The sequence below is a fragment of the Opisthocomus hoazin genome, chromosome 17 (assembly GCF_030867145.1).
Source record: "Opisthocomus hoazin isolate bOpiHoa1 chromosome 17, bOpiHoa1.hap1, whole genome shotgun sequence".
NCBI classification, from domain to species: Eukaryota; Metazoa; Chordata; class Aves; order Opisthocomiformes; family Opisthocomidae; genus Opisthocomus; species Opisthocomus hoazin.
The window spans coordinates 4,524,650-4,540,499 of NC_134430.1; the positions used below are offsets into that span (position 1 = coordinate 4,524,650).

The following is a 15,850-nucleotide window of genomic DNA, read 5'->3' on the forward strand; positions in this document are numbered from 1 at the left end:
GCCCTCCAACCTCAGCGATCCTGAGGTTCCACTTTGGGGGAACAGGGGAAGCTCACTGCAAGACAGACCCCGGCCCTTTCCCCCTTCGGGGGTACCCTTGAGGGTCCAGGTCCCACCGAAGCAGAGCTAAAAATCAGAGGGGTGTTTTATTTAATACCTGCCTGTCCCCCCAGTTTCTCTGGGTTGGAGACAGAGGGAACAAGAGCAGAGCTTTCACCCTGCACCTGCGATGGAGCAGCACCCCCCAAAATCCCCAAACCCCGTTTTATAGCCGCATTTGCCTCAGATGCATGAGGATGGCTCAGCCTGGGCTTCCTGCAGCCTGACACACAACGCCATGGCCGTGTCCCCGACACCGGGCTGCAGAGGTGCGGAGGGAGCCGGTGGACGCAGGGAAGGGATGAGCAGGCAGCGGGGGCCGGGAGCGGTGACGCAGCAGCCTCCGACGCTGCGCCGGTGTGACGTGTGGCAGCGCTGGCAAGAGCAGGAATGCGACGCAAAGCACAAGCGACGGGGTTTTTTCCCCCCTAAGGTAAGGAAAGCAAAGCTGCCACCAGCCCACATGTGGGGGGGGGGGGGGGGGGCGTGGGTGACAACCACCGCAGGCCTGGACGTGGCTCTGCCTGGAACAGATTTAGGGTGGGTTTTGCTCCTGGCTGGGGGTGGGATGAGAGCTCGGCACCATGTTGCTGCCATCCCTTTTATCCTCTCTGCTGCGAAACACCAGCAGGCTTTGCCCCTCGCACCGACGTGAAGATGCAGCTGCTGAGCGTGACATCCCAGCAGGAGGAACCCCCAAAACCAGGCTCCTTGTGGGGAGCAAGGCGGCAGCAGCACCCTCCCCGTGCCCGAGTCTCAGCCCACTCTCAGCTCTATTAACGCCATCTTAAATGATAATGACATTGGCAGCGACGCCGCTGTGACAGTCATGCAATCAAGGACACGCTGTCCTAGTGCCACGTCCCCTGCACCCCAAGGCTGGGACATCCCAGCCCTGGGGGGGGGGGACGGGGGCTGCCCCTGCCCCAGGCTGGCGGCTGGGGGCACCAGCAGCCCCCAGCCAGCACCAGGAGCTTCCTCAGCTGCTTCTGCCAGGGGCTGCAGACATGAAACCAGCCGTTCCAGTAGCCTGTCCCAGTCCAGCCTTTCCCCCTAACTCTTCCCAGTAAATCTCCCCAGTACCCCTTCCAACTCGGCCTTTCCCAGTACCACCCCAGTCCAGCTTTTCCCAGTTAAGCCTCTCCAGCCTAAGCCTTTCCCAATAATTCCTCTAGTAACCCTTCCCATTAACCCTCTCCCAGTCCAGCCTTTCCCAATGACTCCCAGTAACCCTCCCAGCCTTTCCCAGTGAACCCCCCCTCCACAGCTCCGCATTTCCCAGCGATGCCCCCCCAAGGGAGGGCACTTCTCCAGTGCCACGAACAGGAGACACCACCCGCACTGAGCCCGGGGCCGTGCCGTGCCATACCCAGCCCGGGGCTGTGCCGGTGTCGTGCTGCACTGAGCCCAGTACCGGTGCCGTGCCGTACCGAGCTGTACCGAGCCCAGCACCGGTGCTGTGCTGTACCGAGCTGTACCGAGCCTGGGGCCGTTACTGAGCCATACCCAGCCTGGTACCGGGGCCGTGCCGTACCGAGCCATACCTAGCCCGGGGCCGTGCCGTACCGAGCTGTACCGAGCCCGGGGCCGGACCAGTGCAGCGCCGGGCCGTACCTAGCCAGATGCCGGGCCGGGGCCGTGCTGTACCGAGCCCTACCCAGCCCGGGGCCGTACCGAGCCACACCGAGCCCGAGCATCCCCCACCGGGCCTGCACCGTGCCGGGCCGCGATCGCACCCCCCCCCCCCGCCCCCCGTGCTGCTGCGGAGCCGTTACCGGAGCCGCCCCCGGCGGGGCCGAGCCGCACGGAGCCGGCACCGCCCCCGGGCTATATATCCACGCTCGGCGCGAAGGTGCCCCGCTCCCCTTCCCGTCCCCATGGCGGCGGCAGCTCCGAGTCCGGCAGCGGGCGGCGAGCAGCGCCCGGATCGCGGCGGTGCCACCAGCAGCAGCAGCACCACGACCACCAGCACCACCACCAGCACCAGTAGCAGCAGCAGCACCAGTAGCAGCAGCACCGCCGGCAGCAGCGGCAGCAGCGCCCCCGGGTCGGTGGAGCTGGCGGCGGCGCGGCGGCGCCTGGTGGCGGCCGAGGGGCGGCGGCGGGCGGCGGCGGAGCTGGAGGGCCGGGTGCGGCAGGTGCACTGCGCCCTGCGCCACGCCGAGCTCCGCCTGGCCGCCCGCGCCGAGGCCCTGGGCCGCCTGGGAGCCGGCGTGGCCCAGGCGCAGCTGGCGCTGGCGGCTCACAGCCAGCGGCTGCAGAAGGGGCTCCGCCGCCGCCCCCGCCCCCGGCCCGCCGCGCTCCTGGCCGCCGCCCGAGCCCTCCGCAGCTGCGTGCCCTGGGCCCCCGCCCGCCCGCGCGGGGCCGCCCCCTCCGCCGCCCCCCGCCGCCTGCCCGCCGCGCCCCGCAGCCCCGCCTAGGGGGGGGGGTGGGGGCAGCCGGCGAGGTCTGGGGTCCTTGAGGGGGTCCTGTGGGGGGGGGTTTGTCTGATGGGATGGGACCCTGTGGGGTTTGGGGTTCCCGAGGGGACCCAGCGGGGTCTGGGGTCCTGGGGAATTCTGATGGATTGGGACCCTGCAGGGTTTGAGGGGGACCCAGCGGGGTCTGGGGTCCTGGGGGGGGTCTGATGGGCTGGGACCCTGTGGGGTTTGGGGTTCCCGAGGGGACCCAGTGGGATCTGGGGTCCTGGGGAATTCTGATGGGTTGGGACCCTGCAGGGTTTGGGGGGACCCAGCGGGGTCCTGGGGGGGGGTCTGATGGGTTGGGGCCCTGCAGGGTTTGGGGGGACCCAGCGGGGTCTGGGGTCCTGGGGAATTCTGATGGATTGGGACCCTGCGGGGTTTGGGGTTCCCGGGGGGACCCAGCGGGGTCTGGGGTCCTGGGGGGAAGTCTGATGGGATGGGACCCTGTGGGGTTTGGGGTTCCCGAGGGGACCCAGTGGGGTCTGGGGTCCTGGGGAATTCTGATGGGTTGGGACCCTGCAGGGTTTGGGGGGGACCCAGCGGGGTCTGGGGTCCTGGGGAATTCTGATGGATTGGGACCCTCCCGGGTTTTGGGGTCCCGGGGAGTGGGAGGATCCAGTGGGCTCTGTGGTCCTTGAGGAGGTCGTGGGGGGGGTTGATGGATTGGGACCCTGCAGGGCTTGGGGGTCCCAGGGAGTGGGGGGACCTGCAGGATTTGGGATCCTTGGGGAGTCTGATGGGCTGGGACCCTGCAGGATTTGGGGGGACCCAGCGGGTTCTGGGGTCCTTGAGGGGGTCCGGGGGGGGTCTGATGGGCTGGGACCCTGCAGGATTGGGGGGACTCAGGGAGTGGGGGGACCCAGCAGGGTCTGGGGTCCTGGGGAATTCTGATGGAATGGGACCCAGCAAGGTCTGGGGTCCTTGAGGGGGCGCTGGGGAGTCTGATGGATTGGGAGCAGGTGGGTTGGGAGGGTTTGGGGGTACCCTGTGGGTTTGGGGGTCCCAGAGGGACCCTGCAGGTGCTGGGGGACCCAGCAGGATCTGGGGGCCTCAGGGGTCTTACAGTGGGAGACCCTATGGGGTCTGGGGTGTTTGGGGTTCCACAGGGGACCCTGTGGGATTGGGGCACTCCAGGGGACCCAGCAGGGTCTGGGGACCTTGGGGTGCCCTAAGGAATCTTGGGGGGGGGGGTGTCACCGGGGGACCCTGGGGTGCTTGAGGGACCCTGCAGGGTCAGGGGCCCAGGGGTGTGCAGTGAGCTGGCAGACATGGGGGAGGGCAGTGAGGGTGGGGGACCCAGCAGAGTCTGGGGTGCATGGGGTCCCTGCAGGGTCTGGGGTCCTTGGAGGATCTTGCCAGGTCTGGGGGTGTTTACAGCGGAATCTGCTGCCACCACCCCCAGCCCGCTCTGGGGTCACCTCCCCCCCACGGGCAGCCGCTATGGGGCAGGGCCCCTTCCCTGTCCGAGCCCCACTGCCCCCCAGGAGGGGTCCCTGAGACCCTGGGCCAGCAGGACGCTGGTGGGACTGTGCCTCATGCTGGGGCTTGGGTGCAGCCTCCATGTGCCCCCGTGCAAGCCTCAGTGGGGGATCAAGGGGGCTCGGGGTCACCCCACTGCCACCATCCCCGGACAGTGATTTCGGCTCTGAGCTGTGCATCCCCGCGGGGGCAGAGAGCGGAAGGGGACTGGTCCTCGCGATGGCCCCGGCACTGTTTGCCTCCTGCCGAGCTGGATTTTTGGGACTGCTTTGATGACCGACCAAGCAGGTGACACTTGGAGCCTCCCTGTGCTTCCAGCAAAAGACCTTGAGCACCCCCAATGTCACCCTGCGGCAGAGCCTGTCGCTGCGGGCTCCGGAGGGGCGAGAAGGCACGAGGAGGTGGAGGTGGGCTCGGGACGAAGCATCCCTCCCCGGGCAGAGGGCTCCCGGCATCGCTGTCCCATCACTGACCCCATCTCTGCCCCACCAGCCCCGAGCCGGCCTCGGGATGGAGGGCTCGGACCCCACAGCAGCATCCCCGCTGGGAACCGCAGCGTTTCAGCTGGCGAAGCCCTCCGCGAGCCCGCTCCTTCGCCGGACGCAGCTGCAGCGTTCGCCGTCCCCGGGGCTAACGGCGTCCCGCGGCCGAGCCACCGAAACGGGGTCTCGCTTTGCTGCACCAGGCTTTCGCAGTGGCTTTCCCCGGAGGCTGCATGAATCCTTCCCTCCTGCTGGAAAACCGTAATGCACCCCCCTTATTTATTTATTTTTTTAATTAAAAAATCCTCACTTGATTCGGGCTGGGGTGGGGGGGGGGGGATCTCACTGACTCATGAATGTGCCGCGACTCCCTTGGTGTGAGACAGCAGGTCTGTTGTGTAACCCTCGCTTCTCGCCGCCGCGCCGGCTGGTGCTGCTGCCGGACTCCTGCCCGCGCCGTGCTGCCTGCACTGTGCTGCCCGCGCTCCGCGGCAGGGCACCAGCGCAAGTAAACTTTGATATATTTTATTCATTACATGCAGTGTCCTTACGCGCCGGTTGAAATATAACCGAGAAGGTGATTAGAACGGGGATTAGCAAATAAGCCCTGGTAATGGCACGTAATTAATACCAGAGTGGATTTCTCTGATTATCGACTTCTTCCCTCCTCCCGGTGTGTGGGGACGTGGAAAATGTGTTAGGAGCTGCCTGCAGCTGGGTGCCACTGCGGGCGCCCGGGGTCTCTGCCAGGCACCGCAGGTGTACACAGATATATAGATATATACACACACAGACATACAGACAGCGTCTGTCCTGAAAAATCTGCGTAAGATCACAAATAAGGCACAATTTGCACATGAATGTGTGCAGAAAATGGGTGGCAGAGAAATATTTGCGCTCCCAGCGTCACTCGACGGTCAGGCGGTGGGGGGGGGCTGTATTTTTCTCCTGTGAATCCCTGCTGTCAGACAATGATTTTTGGTTCTGTGCTACCCTCCACGGAGCTCACGGGTGCTCTGACACCCCGTATCTCCTCACTGCTCCCCAGTTTCTGCCCTTTCACTAACTCACTGCCCCGCTGGAGGTTTTCCTCTGCGTCCAGAGCCGTAATCCCGACCGGGAGGTGCCTCCCCGCGCCGGGTGGGGAGTTTGCTGGTAATAGCAGCTTACAGGTCTCAGCCAGGAGAAGGGAGACATTATCTCTCCCAGGCTTTCAATTAATAGTATAAAATGCACAGCCTGGGCTTAAACCCTTTGGGTTTTTTTCCTTCTCTGGTGATTATTTGCAAATCAGCTTTTGACCTGATTAGAGCAGAACCTACTTAAAGGACTCGCAGGGAAAGACCTTAAAAAAAAAAAAAAAAGTCGACTCTGTTAAACCACTAAGACCAAAATCATTCAAAATCCTTTGACGCGACGGTTCCTTCCTACCCTTCGGCCTCGGTACGCTGACGGTCTCACCACACTTTGGGTTCCTGCAGTATCTCCAGCTGGACCACGACACCCGTTACGATCCGAGTGTTTATTCCCATTTTCCTGCCGATGCCACTGGTGAGGACGGGAGGGTTGGTGGCAGGGCAAGGAGATCCCAGGTGTCCTCACAGCTCCACCCCGCAAACCGACGCACGTTTAGCAGAAACGAGGGCACCCGTCTGCTCAGGGAAAACTGCCCTCGGGATTTCAGAGGCTGGGGCAAGGCAGCTGGGGTCCCCTCTGTCTCCCGGGGCAGGGGGATGTCCCCCCGCTCGGGAGGAAGAGCAGCGAGGGCAGTAAAACTACGCGGCCAGGGTGGTTGTGGCCACATCTGAGACCTGGCTTTCGGAGTGGAGGAGCTGATGCTGGAGCGAGATGCCATACCTGTTTCAGGAAAAAGAATAAAAAGAAAAAATAAAAACTAACCCCAGAGTCCCGTTACACGGCGGCTGCTCATGACCGGGGTAACACACCTCTGGGACCGCCCGCGCTGCCTGCATCCGGCCCCGAGCAGCCCCTCACCTCCTGCGTCTGCATGAGTCCTTGGGCCATGCTTTTGGGCACCATCTCTGCAGGTAAATCCTCGGCCAGTGACCTCTGCAGCCGCTCCCGCAAGGCACTGCCTGTCCCCAGCCCACCAGGACCCCTCGAAGCCGTGCTGCGGGGTGCAGCAAGCCCCGTCACCGCGGCACGGACATGGCTGTGCTGGCACCTGCACATCCAAGTTCACTCTCTGGTCCAGCCACCGGCCAGGAGCCTCCCACAACGCCGTCCAGGGACCGTCCAGGTGTGGTTTTGTGGGTGACCTGGCCCGTGACCCCCCCTGTGCCCCAGATGGCACAGGAGCCCTGTGCTACCCCCAGAAAGCTCCAGCTGACACTGTCACCGGGCTGCTCACGCACGATGGGGACAGCGGCAAAGTCCTGCTGGGCCCGTCTGGGGTACGGATTTGGAGGAGAAAACCCGCACCGCCTCCAGCGCCAGGGCAGAAGGAAAGCACCGAGCAGCAGCCTGATCCCTCGGTGCCTGCCGGCGGGAGCGTCCCCTGCCCTGGGAGCACAGCGCTTTATGTAACCCCGCTCGCCTTTCTGCCCTCCTGCCAGCAATAACCTTACGTAAACAGCAGCAACGCTTGTTGGGTTTATGAGATTGTGTTGTTAGAGACTTTCTGGGAAAAATAAAATTAATATGGCATGTTAATACCTAAGCCCAGCTTCTCTCCATTGCGCGGTTTAATTCCTTCGGGCTAGTCCCGATGAAGGGTGTTGGCATGCGGCCGGTGCCAGGGTGGGTGGCAGGGGTGCAGGCACCCATGGGCGCAGAGAGAAACTCCCCAGAGCCAAAATGCCACCAGAAGGCAGGTGCGAGAGTGGAGGGGGGCGGGGGGAATAGGGACGGGGGGAGAGAGATGGGAGGGACAGGGCGAAGGCGATGGAGAGGGGGAAAAAGGGACGGGATGAAGGCAGTGGAGGGTGTCAGAAAGGGACGGGGCAAGGGTGCTGGGGATGTGGGGACAGGGCTCTCCCCCCAGAGGTCCCCAGGCCAGGTCTCGGGAGGCCACTGAGGAGGCCCGGGTCGTGGCAACTTAACTGGGGTCCTGGGGTGTTAACTGGGGTGCTAGGGTTTTAACTGGGGTCCTGGCAACTTAACTGGGGTCCTGGGGTGTTAAATGGGGTCCTGGAGTGTTAATTGGGGTCCTGGCAACTTAACTGGTGTCCTGGGGTGTTAACTGGTGTCCTGTCAACTTAACTGGGGTCCTGAGGTGTAAACTGGGGTCCTGGGGTGTTAATTTGGGTCCTGGGTTGTAAACTGGGGTCCTGGCAACTGAACTGGGGTCCTGGGGTGTTACTTGGTGTCCTGGGGTGTTAAGTGAGATCCTGGCAACTTAACCGGTGTCCTGGGGTGTTAGCTGGGGTCCTGGGGTGTTAACTGGGGTCCTGGCAACTTAACTGGGGTCCTGCCATGTAAACTGCGGTCCTGACAACTTGACAGGGGTCCTGGGGTGTTAACTGGGGTCCTGGGGTGTAAACTGGGGTCCTGGCAACTTGACTGGGATCCTGGCAACCGAATTGGGGTCCTGGGGTGTTACCGGGGGTCCTGGGCTTTAACTGGGATCCTGGCAACTTAACTAGGGTCCTGAGGTGTTAACTGGGGTCCTGGGGTGTTAACTGGGATACTGGCAACCAAACTGGGGTCCTGGGGTGTAAACTGGGGTCCTGGCAACTTGACTGGTGTCCTGGGGTGTAAACTGGGGTCCTGGGGTCTTAACTGGGGTCCTGGGGTGTTAAGTTGCCAGCATCCCAGTTAACACCCCCCAGTTCCCGCTGGGACATGGGACACCGCTCCAGCCCCTGGGCTGTGTCCCCAGCCAATCCTGGCCTCAGCCCCGCAGCAGCATCGCATCGCATCGCATCGCATCGCATCGCATCGCATCGCATCGCATCGCATCGCATCGCATCAATCGCATCCCCACAGCCCAGCCTTCCCCCGCACAGGGGCTGTGCTGGTACTTAAACAACGCTTCCCCCCGCCCACTGCCCCCTCCCTTAACCCTTTCCTCCTGGGACCCCCCAAGTCTCCATTTCACGCCCCCTCCCCCCACCAGCCTTTACTCCTTTAAGAGGCCGTTACAGCCCCAGTTAGCCACAGAAGGGGGGAATTACCCCCCTGGCTCCTGATTTGCCCCTGCAGGCAGCTGAGCCCAGCCTGGGCTCCCCCCGAGATTTTGGGGGGGCTGGGTGTCACCGCAGCAGGGCTTTGGCCTCTTTGTGTCCCCTGGCCAGAGCGGCCGGTGCCCGGGGGTGTCTGCAGGGGCTGGGTGTGTGACCAGGCCTGGGAACACACCTGGGTGTGTTTTTGGCTCCTGTTGAGCCCACGGGAATTTTCACCTTCCACCCCCCTCAGCCCCTGGGATGGGCACCCTCGTGCTTCAGCCCCCTGTCCAGCTGCGCTGAGAAATGCCGATAAATCCCCTCTTTTCAATCCAGTCACCCCATGCCTGCCCAGACCCCCCCGCTGAACACCTGAGACCCCCTCAGGCCCGAGGGACAGGGGATCAGCGTGGGGTCTGCAGCCGCCTCGTCCCCTGGGTGAAGCCCTGGAGTAGCGGAGGTGGGAGAGGCTGCCTGGGGCCGTCTGAGTGGTGAAGGCAGGAACAGGCACCCCTTGTCCCCACCACCCCAACTGCTCCTTCCCCACTCACACAGTCCCCCCCAGCCCAGCACAGCCTGTCCCCATGTCCCCATCCGGGGTCTCACCCTGGCTCTGGTGGGCTTCCAGGTCTCCGGAGTGCGTTCCCAGGCTGGCTGCCCTGCCCTCGCCTTAAATGTGCTAAGCGCTTCTCGGTCCAGTTCTCTCTTCCCTGCTAAAGCTCTTTAAGTCACTGATCTGGTTAAATCTTAGCAATCAGTTTGTTTTGCTCCGCAAGTTAATGTGCCTAATTCCTGCCCGGCTTACTCCTGATGCCCAGCCTGCGGAGTCCCTGTGCCCACGCCGGGATGGGCACGGTCATATCGCATGTGGCCTCCTGCTCTTGTCCTGGGTGATTCTGAGCACAGCAGCCACAGGTGGAGCGGGGTCCTGGGCAAATCCCTTGGTTTCTCCTGTCTCAGCCCCAGGGGATGAGTGGCAGCGTGTGGCATGGGCAGGACGGTGCCCAGTGTCCCCAGCTCAGCGCAGGCAGGGGCAGCCCTGGCAGCAAGATGTAGCCAGAGTTGGATCGGGGAATGATGCAGCTTCGGACCAGGGTGCAGAGCCACGCCATGGGGTCTGCGCGAGCCTGATGGGTCCCCCAGCATGAGGCTGACCTCTCTCGGGGTCCTGCCCCATGCACCCCACTCCCGGGAAGAACTGGGACAAGGCTCGGCTGTGGTGTCCCCCCTGCTCGGCATGGCTGCCCCCAAAGCTTCTCCCCCCCTGCAGACCTTCTGCTCTTGGGTGGAGAAGAGCAGCAGAAAGTGGCTTGTTCAGCCGCATCCCCCTCCCCACACCCCTTCCAAATTTTTGGGTGTTGAGAAAGGTGTTGTCCAGGCATTTGAACCCTTCCTTAAGCAAATTATTTAAGGGAAAGGGGGTAATTAACAATGCTACGTGCGGACTCGGGGCTGTGGTTTCTCATGGCCTTTCTCCTTCCAGGAAGGCAGGGCTGGAGGAGGCCATTGGGCAACAGCCGGGACCGTCCAAGCCGTGATTTTCCAGGGTTCAAATACCTCTGCCTCTTGCCTCCCACCTGGGCTTGGCTGCCGTGCCCTGCGAGCCTCCCGTTGCGGAGCGGTGTCTCTATTTTCAGCCCCGGCTGCCCTAACCTGATCGCACGCCTCCACCTGCGCCGCAGCCGGCTCCTTCCCAAAGCCCAAAAGTGCTTTATGGCACCGGTCTGGGCAGGATCCGGCGTCTTCTCCAAGGGCTGTGGCTGCAACGGGAGGGGAGTTCTGCTCCTGCTCCTCCCAGGACCTGATCCCGAGCATCCCAGGACCTTCAAGAGCCCCTTCCCTACAACACCAGGGTGTCCCTACACCCACAGCAGCCAAATCAGTGGCAAAGGCTGGGAAGGGCGATGGGGCGAGTGCTGCACCCCAAAATAGCTACATAACGTGCCCAGCAAAGGGCAAGGTGCAGGAGAGTGGTTTCATCTTGCTCGCTGTCCCATCTCATGCGTGGCAGGGCTGGGGGAGGTGGGAACAGATCCCCCCTGCAACCCCTGACATAGATATATATTAAAAATATATATAAAATTTAATATGTGTGTGTATTAAAACCAACACCCCACCCGGCAGCAGGGCTGCACAGAGCAGAGAGGCTAAGGGAGGCAGCCCCTCCCCTGCACGTTTCATTCGGCTGTCCCTGCTAATCCTCAGCAATCCGAAGTGGTGGGACACCTGTAACCTGATCGCGGTTCATTAAGTGGTTTAAAGAGATTAATTGCCAAAAGCACCAGTTATTGCTTGCAGGCTCCCCCTTCCATGCCTGCTGCCTTCCCCAGGAGGACCCGGAGTTCCCTGGGCTCTGCGCCCCGAGGTGGCTGCGAGGATCTCTTAAAATTGCAGTGCTGCACCTCTCATAATTCAAAAATAATGAGTCTGAGGTTTTGGGGTTCCCCTTCCAGAGGTGGGGGAGCAGAGGCAGCTCCGGGTTTTCACCTGCGAGATGGCAGCGTGTCCCAGTTGCTGCACGTGGTGCATATGCCCCCGAGCCGGCGCGTGTCTGCGGAACAGGCAGCACCCTGACCTCGGCATCCCCGAGCCGGGGCTTGCACACTGACGTGACTCCAGGAGGTGGGGATTGAAGGAAAAAAAGCCCCAAACTTTTCCACCCCTCTGTTGTTTGAAGGTGGGTTTGTTCAACCAGCAAAGCTCGTTTGGCAGAGCTGGAAATGGGGTAGGTTTGGGGGCTCGAATGATCCCAGCGCAGGCCCACACAGTGCCGGTCCTGCCGCCTGGCTCCTGCGAAGGACCGAGCTCCTGGAGTGCCGTGAGTGCGCGACGGCAGAGCCGGGTGGCTTTGCCACGTCACGAGCATCAGAGGAGGGAAGGAAGGAAGGGGGAAAGTAAAGCAACCCAAGCAACCCACAGCCCTGCTTTCTCTTCCTTCTCCCACGCCTGGAGGTGTGGGGGACCTGCAGCACCAGTGAGCTCATCTGCGTGCTGCGGGGCTGACGCTGGGAGCCCCAGCCTCTTCAGATGGAAATCACCCCCGGGCAGGGTGCTGCGCCCGCTGCCCCTCAAGGGACCCCCGGGCACCACGCGGCATCAAGACCCAGTGACGTCCCCGGGCTGCACAAGCCCAACGCCTGCCTGCCGGCCTTGGCACCGCTGCCGCGCGGCCGGGCTGACGCCGGGGACTATATCGGTCGGTGACCGGCAGGAAAGGAATCCGCGGAGGGAAGCCAAGCGCAGGCCTCTCTCGGCTCTCCCCGTCACCTCGCCTCTTATGGAGAGGAGCAGGAGGGAAGAAGGGCCGGGAGCAGCTCCCGTTATGGAGAAGCCCTGGGGAAGCCCTGGCTCGCACAGGCACCCAGCGGGGCCCCAGCAGCCTCCCTGGCAGGGCACGGGGGGGTACAACGTGCTTGGGACATGCCATAGTCCATGGGGACAGCCCTGAGACGTAGCTTGAAGCTGCCCAGCCGTGGCGAAACGGAGGGGCACGGCTGGCAGCGGGGCAGGACGGTGCGGCTGGGGCAGGGGACGTGGGGTTTTCCCCCCAGGTTTTAGGCAGCTTCCAGGCACGCCGGGAGCTCCCTGCGCACGGATGAAGGGACCCATTGTGATAAAACACACAGTGATTTAAAAACCAGTAGGAACATGGGAAGGGCTGACACCTTTACATTACTGCTGGAAAGGAGGAGGAGGAGGAGGAAGAGCTCAAAACAGGCATTGGTGACTTGGCTGGGAGCAGCCAGGCCATTAACCTGGCCTCGCCCCAGGGCTTTCTGTGCCCTAATATCCAATTAGTGCTGACCCCTGATGCTCGGGGGTCAGCCGCGCTCTGCCAAGGCGCGGGCAGAAGGACCCGGTGGGTGGTCACAGGGTGCCCGGTGCTGCTGGGTGCCACAACAGGTTGGGGTCGGTGCAGCAGCCTTCACCTTTCACATGAGCTCTTTCCCTGATTCCCACATCGTTTCCAAGGAAAACTGGGTGGATGGGGAGTCTGCCAGTTGCAGCGTCGGAGCCTGGGAAACGGCTGCGGTGAGGGAGCAGTGTTGTGCACATGTTGCTGCCCTGGCGGTGTCGGAGCCAGAGGGAGGTTTCCATCCTCAGCTGCAGTCTGAGGGCTGCAGGAGGGTCTCACTCTGCAAGCGGTGGAAAACGATGCTTGAAGGTCCTGCAGCCACAGGGAAAAGCCTCAAGACATGAACACAGGAGAGACGAAACGGTAGATGGGAACCCCGCAAGAACAGCATTGCCACCACAGGGGCGAGGGCCTGGGGTGGTCTGGGGGGGGGGGCTGCGCGGCACGGCCATGTCATGGCTGATGGCACCAGCGAAGAGGGGTGGCCAGTGCCTGGTGTGCAAAGCCCTGTTCCGACAGCTCGGTGCTCAGAGTTGCTCAACTTCATACCTGGAAGGATTCTGAGGTAGATTTGGGGTCTTTGGGGACCGCAGGAGCTTTGAGCATCTTTGGCACAGGCAGCAGAGCAGAGCCCTGAGGAAGCTGGGCACTGGTACAGCCCAGGTCCTCCCTGAACCCTCCTGCCCCCATGCCCAGCTGGGTTTTCCAGGGCCAGCCGAGAGCGATGCCCCTTTGCTGGGGTGCAAATTAAAAGCCTCTTTGTGCAAACCCGCAGAGCATAAAGAGGTTCAAAACCTGGGCAGCTCGGCACGGTGACAGGTCAGGGCACGGCTGAACCCCACCGGCCCGAGTCCGGCTCCACAGGAACCTCCCCCCGGAGCCGGGGAAGCAAACGCCCCTGCTCTTTCCCACGTGTTGTTGCGCTGTGCAAATATTTGCTTTGGAAAGCGCTGCCTTGCCCCGAGCCCCGCAGCCAAGGCTGGCCCTGGCAGGAAGGCTGCTCGCACCAGGCACCGAGGACGGATCCTGCTCAGATGCGAAGCCGTGTTCTTTTTTGAAGGGAAACAACTGGCCTGGAGCTGGCCTCGTGCTCCAGGGATGATCTGTGGGGATTTGGAGCCTTCCTTGGAGTGGGGTGGGGAGATGCTGTCGCAGCCTGTGGAGCTCGTGGACTGTTGGTAGTGGCCCTGGCGAGGAGATTGTCCTCCTCCAGCCCCTCCTCAGCCCCCTCCACAGCCGGGAAATCACCTGGGAAAAGGGCAGCAGGGCCAGCTTGGAGGCCAGCACCCCATCCGGCAGCACCCCAGGGTGCAGGGAGTGTGGGAGAGGCATGTGGGGTGCTCAGGGCCATCAGGTGTCTGTGCCGGGCTTGGAGCCCCCCAGAATCCAAGGACCTCCCCTGGGGATACACCTGCAGAGGGAAGAGCCCCGGGAAGGGCTGCGAAGCTGCTCAAAGGTTTCAGAGGGAAATCCCAGCCCTTTTTGTGCTATTTTTTCCACACCACTTTTCTCTTAGAAATGTACTTTTGGCTGGCGAGCGGCAGGAGAGGGGTTTGCGGTGGGAGCGGGGCATGGCTGGGGGGTTCAGGGCAGGAATTTGGGGCAGGGGCCCCCGCGGCGTCGGCGTTTCTGGCTCTGCCCGCGCTCCCCAGCCCTGGCCTCCGCGCCGCCGGGAGCCGGACCAGCCCTCGGCGTCTGGGACACTGGCCTTTGTTTCGGAGAATAAAGTTAGCGCTGTTACTCAGCCTGTCGCTATTCCAGCAATTCCTGCCTCCGCTTTCGCTCGGCAGCGGGAAACATTCCTGCCTGGGGGCTGCCAAGAAAAATACGCACCGGAGGGACACGCAGGGACGGGGACTGGCACGACGATGGTGGCAGGGATGGCTGTGGGACCGCGGCTCCCCGGGGACGAGCATCGCACCCCGGCTGCGGGGTGGTGCCTGTTTTCCATCCCACAGCAGCCCCTTCCCAGCTCGGGACACTCATCCCATCAACGTGACGGGTGGCTCGCGGTCCCTTGGGTGACCAAAGAGCCATTGGAGGACGCGGGGACAAGGCATCTCACCTCTGGCGTGTCCCAGAGGTGAAGCGTTATTGCCAAGTGCCACCGATTTCCATGGAAAGTTTTGCCGATGCCAGCGGGGATCCCAAAGCCGCAGCAACATGGAGCTGTGGGGGTTTTTTTTTCCCTGCCTGCTTTCTGCCCTTTACCTTGCGATAGACAAAGCCAACAGCCCTTCCCCCGGGGTCCCTCTGTCCCCTGGATCCTGCCACGTCCTGGTGCTGCTCCCTCGCCGTCACCCTGAGTGGAAAAATGTGGCTGCGCTGATAACCCCTGTCTGAGGGGTAAAACAAACCACCTCAAGCAAAAGCTGTGGCCTCTGCCAGCTCCCACACGCCGGCTGCCGACCGGCGAGCCCCTGGCTGCGGGGGTGTGCGGGCAGGGGCGGCGGGCAGGGACTTGGCAAGGCTGGAGACGATGCTGTGGTTGAACGGTGGGAGCTGGTGTGAAATGGCAGCCCGGCTTTGCTGGGAGAGCGGATGTGGGAGCGTCAGGAGGCTGCGGTCTGCCAGGCTGGGGGGGCTCGGCCGCAGGCTGACTTGCCCCAGCGGAGCACATCCAGCCCGTCTGCAGCAGTTCTGCTTTCAGTTCTCGCTGGTGCTGGTGGGAGGACGACGGACAGACGGAGACTTGGAACCGAAACCCACCAGTGGCGGGTGGCACCGGCACCCTGCTCCTGCACCCATCCATTCCCCTGCCCTGATGGAAAGATTTGGCTGCTACCAAACCCTGCCTTGGCGGCACGTCCTGCCCACACCGGACTGGGGCTGTGGGACACACGGAGCCTTGTGAGAGCCAAGAGCGGGTGCTGCTCCATCTCTTTTAGGGGATGGAGCTCTCCCTCCGCTCCCTCCCATTGCAGGAGATGCTGGCATTACATCCTCATCCCCTCCTTTGTAAAGCCCCAGCGAACAGACCCTTCGCCACGTGCAGCGTCCTCAAACCCACTGAAAACCCTTGTGAGCACCAAGACCCAACAGCTTGAATCCGGCTGACCAAGGGCTAAGCATTACGTCCGGGGCAGCACACCCGGAGCTGGGGCTCCGCGCTACAATGCTCAACCCGGGAACAAAGGGAGGCTGGAGGCTGGGAACGTCCCTTCCCGGCCCTGGGGACATTAAACAAACCCCGAGAGACCATGCTCCCTTTGTCAGCCCCGCAGGTCACCCAAGGTTTGATCTACAGCCCAGGGCGGCAGACGGAAAAAATCCCGGCGAGGGTTTTGGATCGGGTCCCTGCCGCTTTCTTCTGGCTGGGGAGCTGCCGGGACATCGCTTGCTGCGGTG

The 15,850-nt window shown here is 62.8% G+C and overlaps 1 protein-coding gene across 1 annotated transcript; it reads left to right on the forward strand.

Moving 5' to 3' along the window:
* The first annotated feature begins 81 nt into the window (after positions 1–81).
* TRNP1 (TMF1 regulated nuclear protein 1) lies at positions 82–3,733 on the forward strand. Its single transcript, XM_075437911.1, has 3 exons — positions 82–532; positions 728–2,441; positions 3,668–3,733. The coding sequence occupies exons 2-3, from the start codon at positions 1,722–1,724 to the stop codon at positions 3,731–3,733; spliced, it is 786 nt and encodes a 261-aa protein (XP_075294026.1). The 5' UTR covers positions 82–532; positions 728–1,721.
* Positions 3,734–15,850: the final 12,117 nt, after the last annotated feature.

Excerpts from the sequence above, each read along its gene's own strand:
- TRNP1 (XM_075437911.1), top strand. The coding sequence starts at position 1,722 with ATGCCGGGCCGGGGCCGTGCTGTACCGAGCCCTACCCAGCCCGGGGCC. Across the intron at positions 2,442-3,667 it reads TCCGCAGCTGCGTGCCCTGG|GGGACCCTGTGGGATTGGGG; the intron begins GCCCCCGCCCGC and ends GGGGTTCCACAG.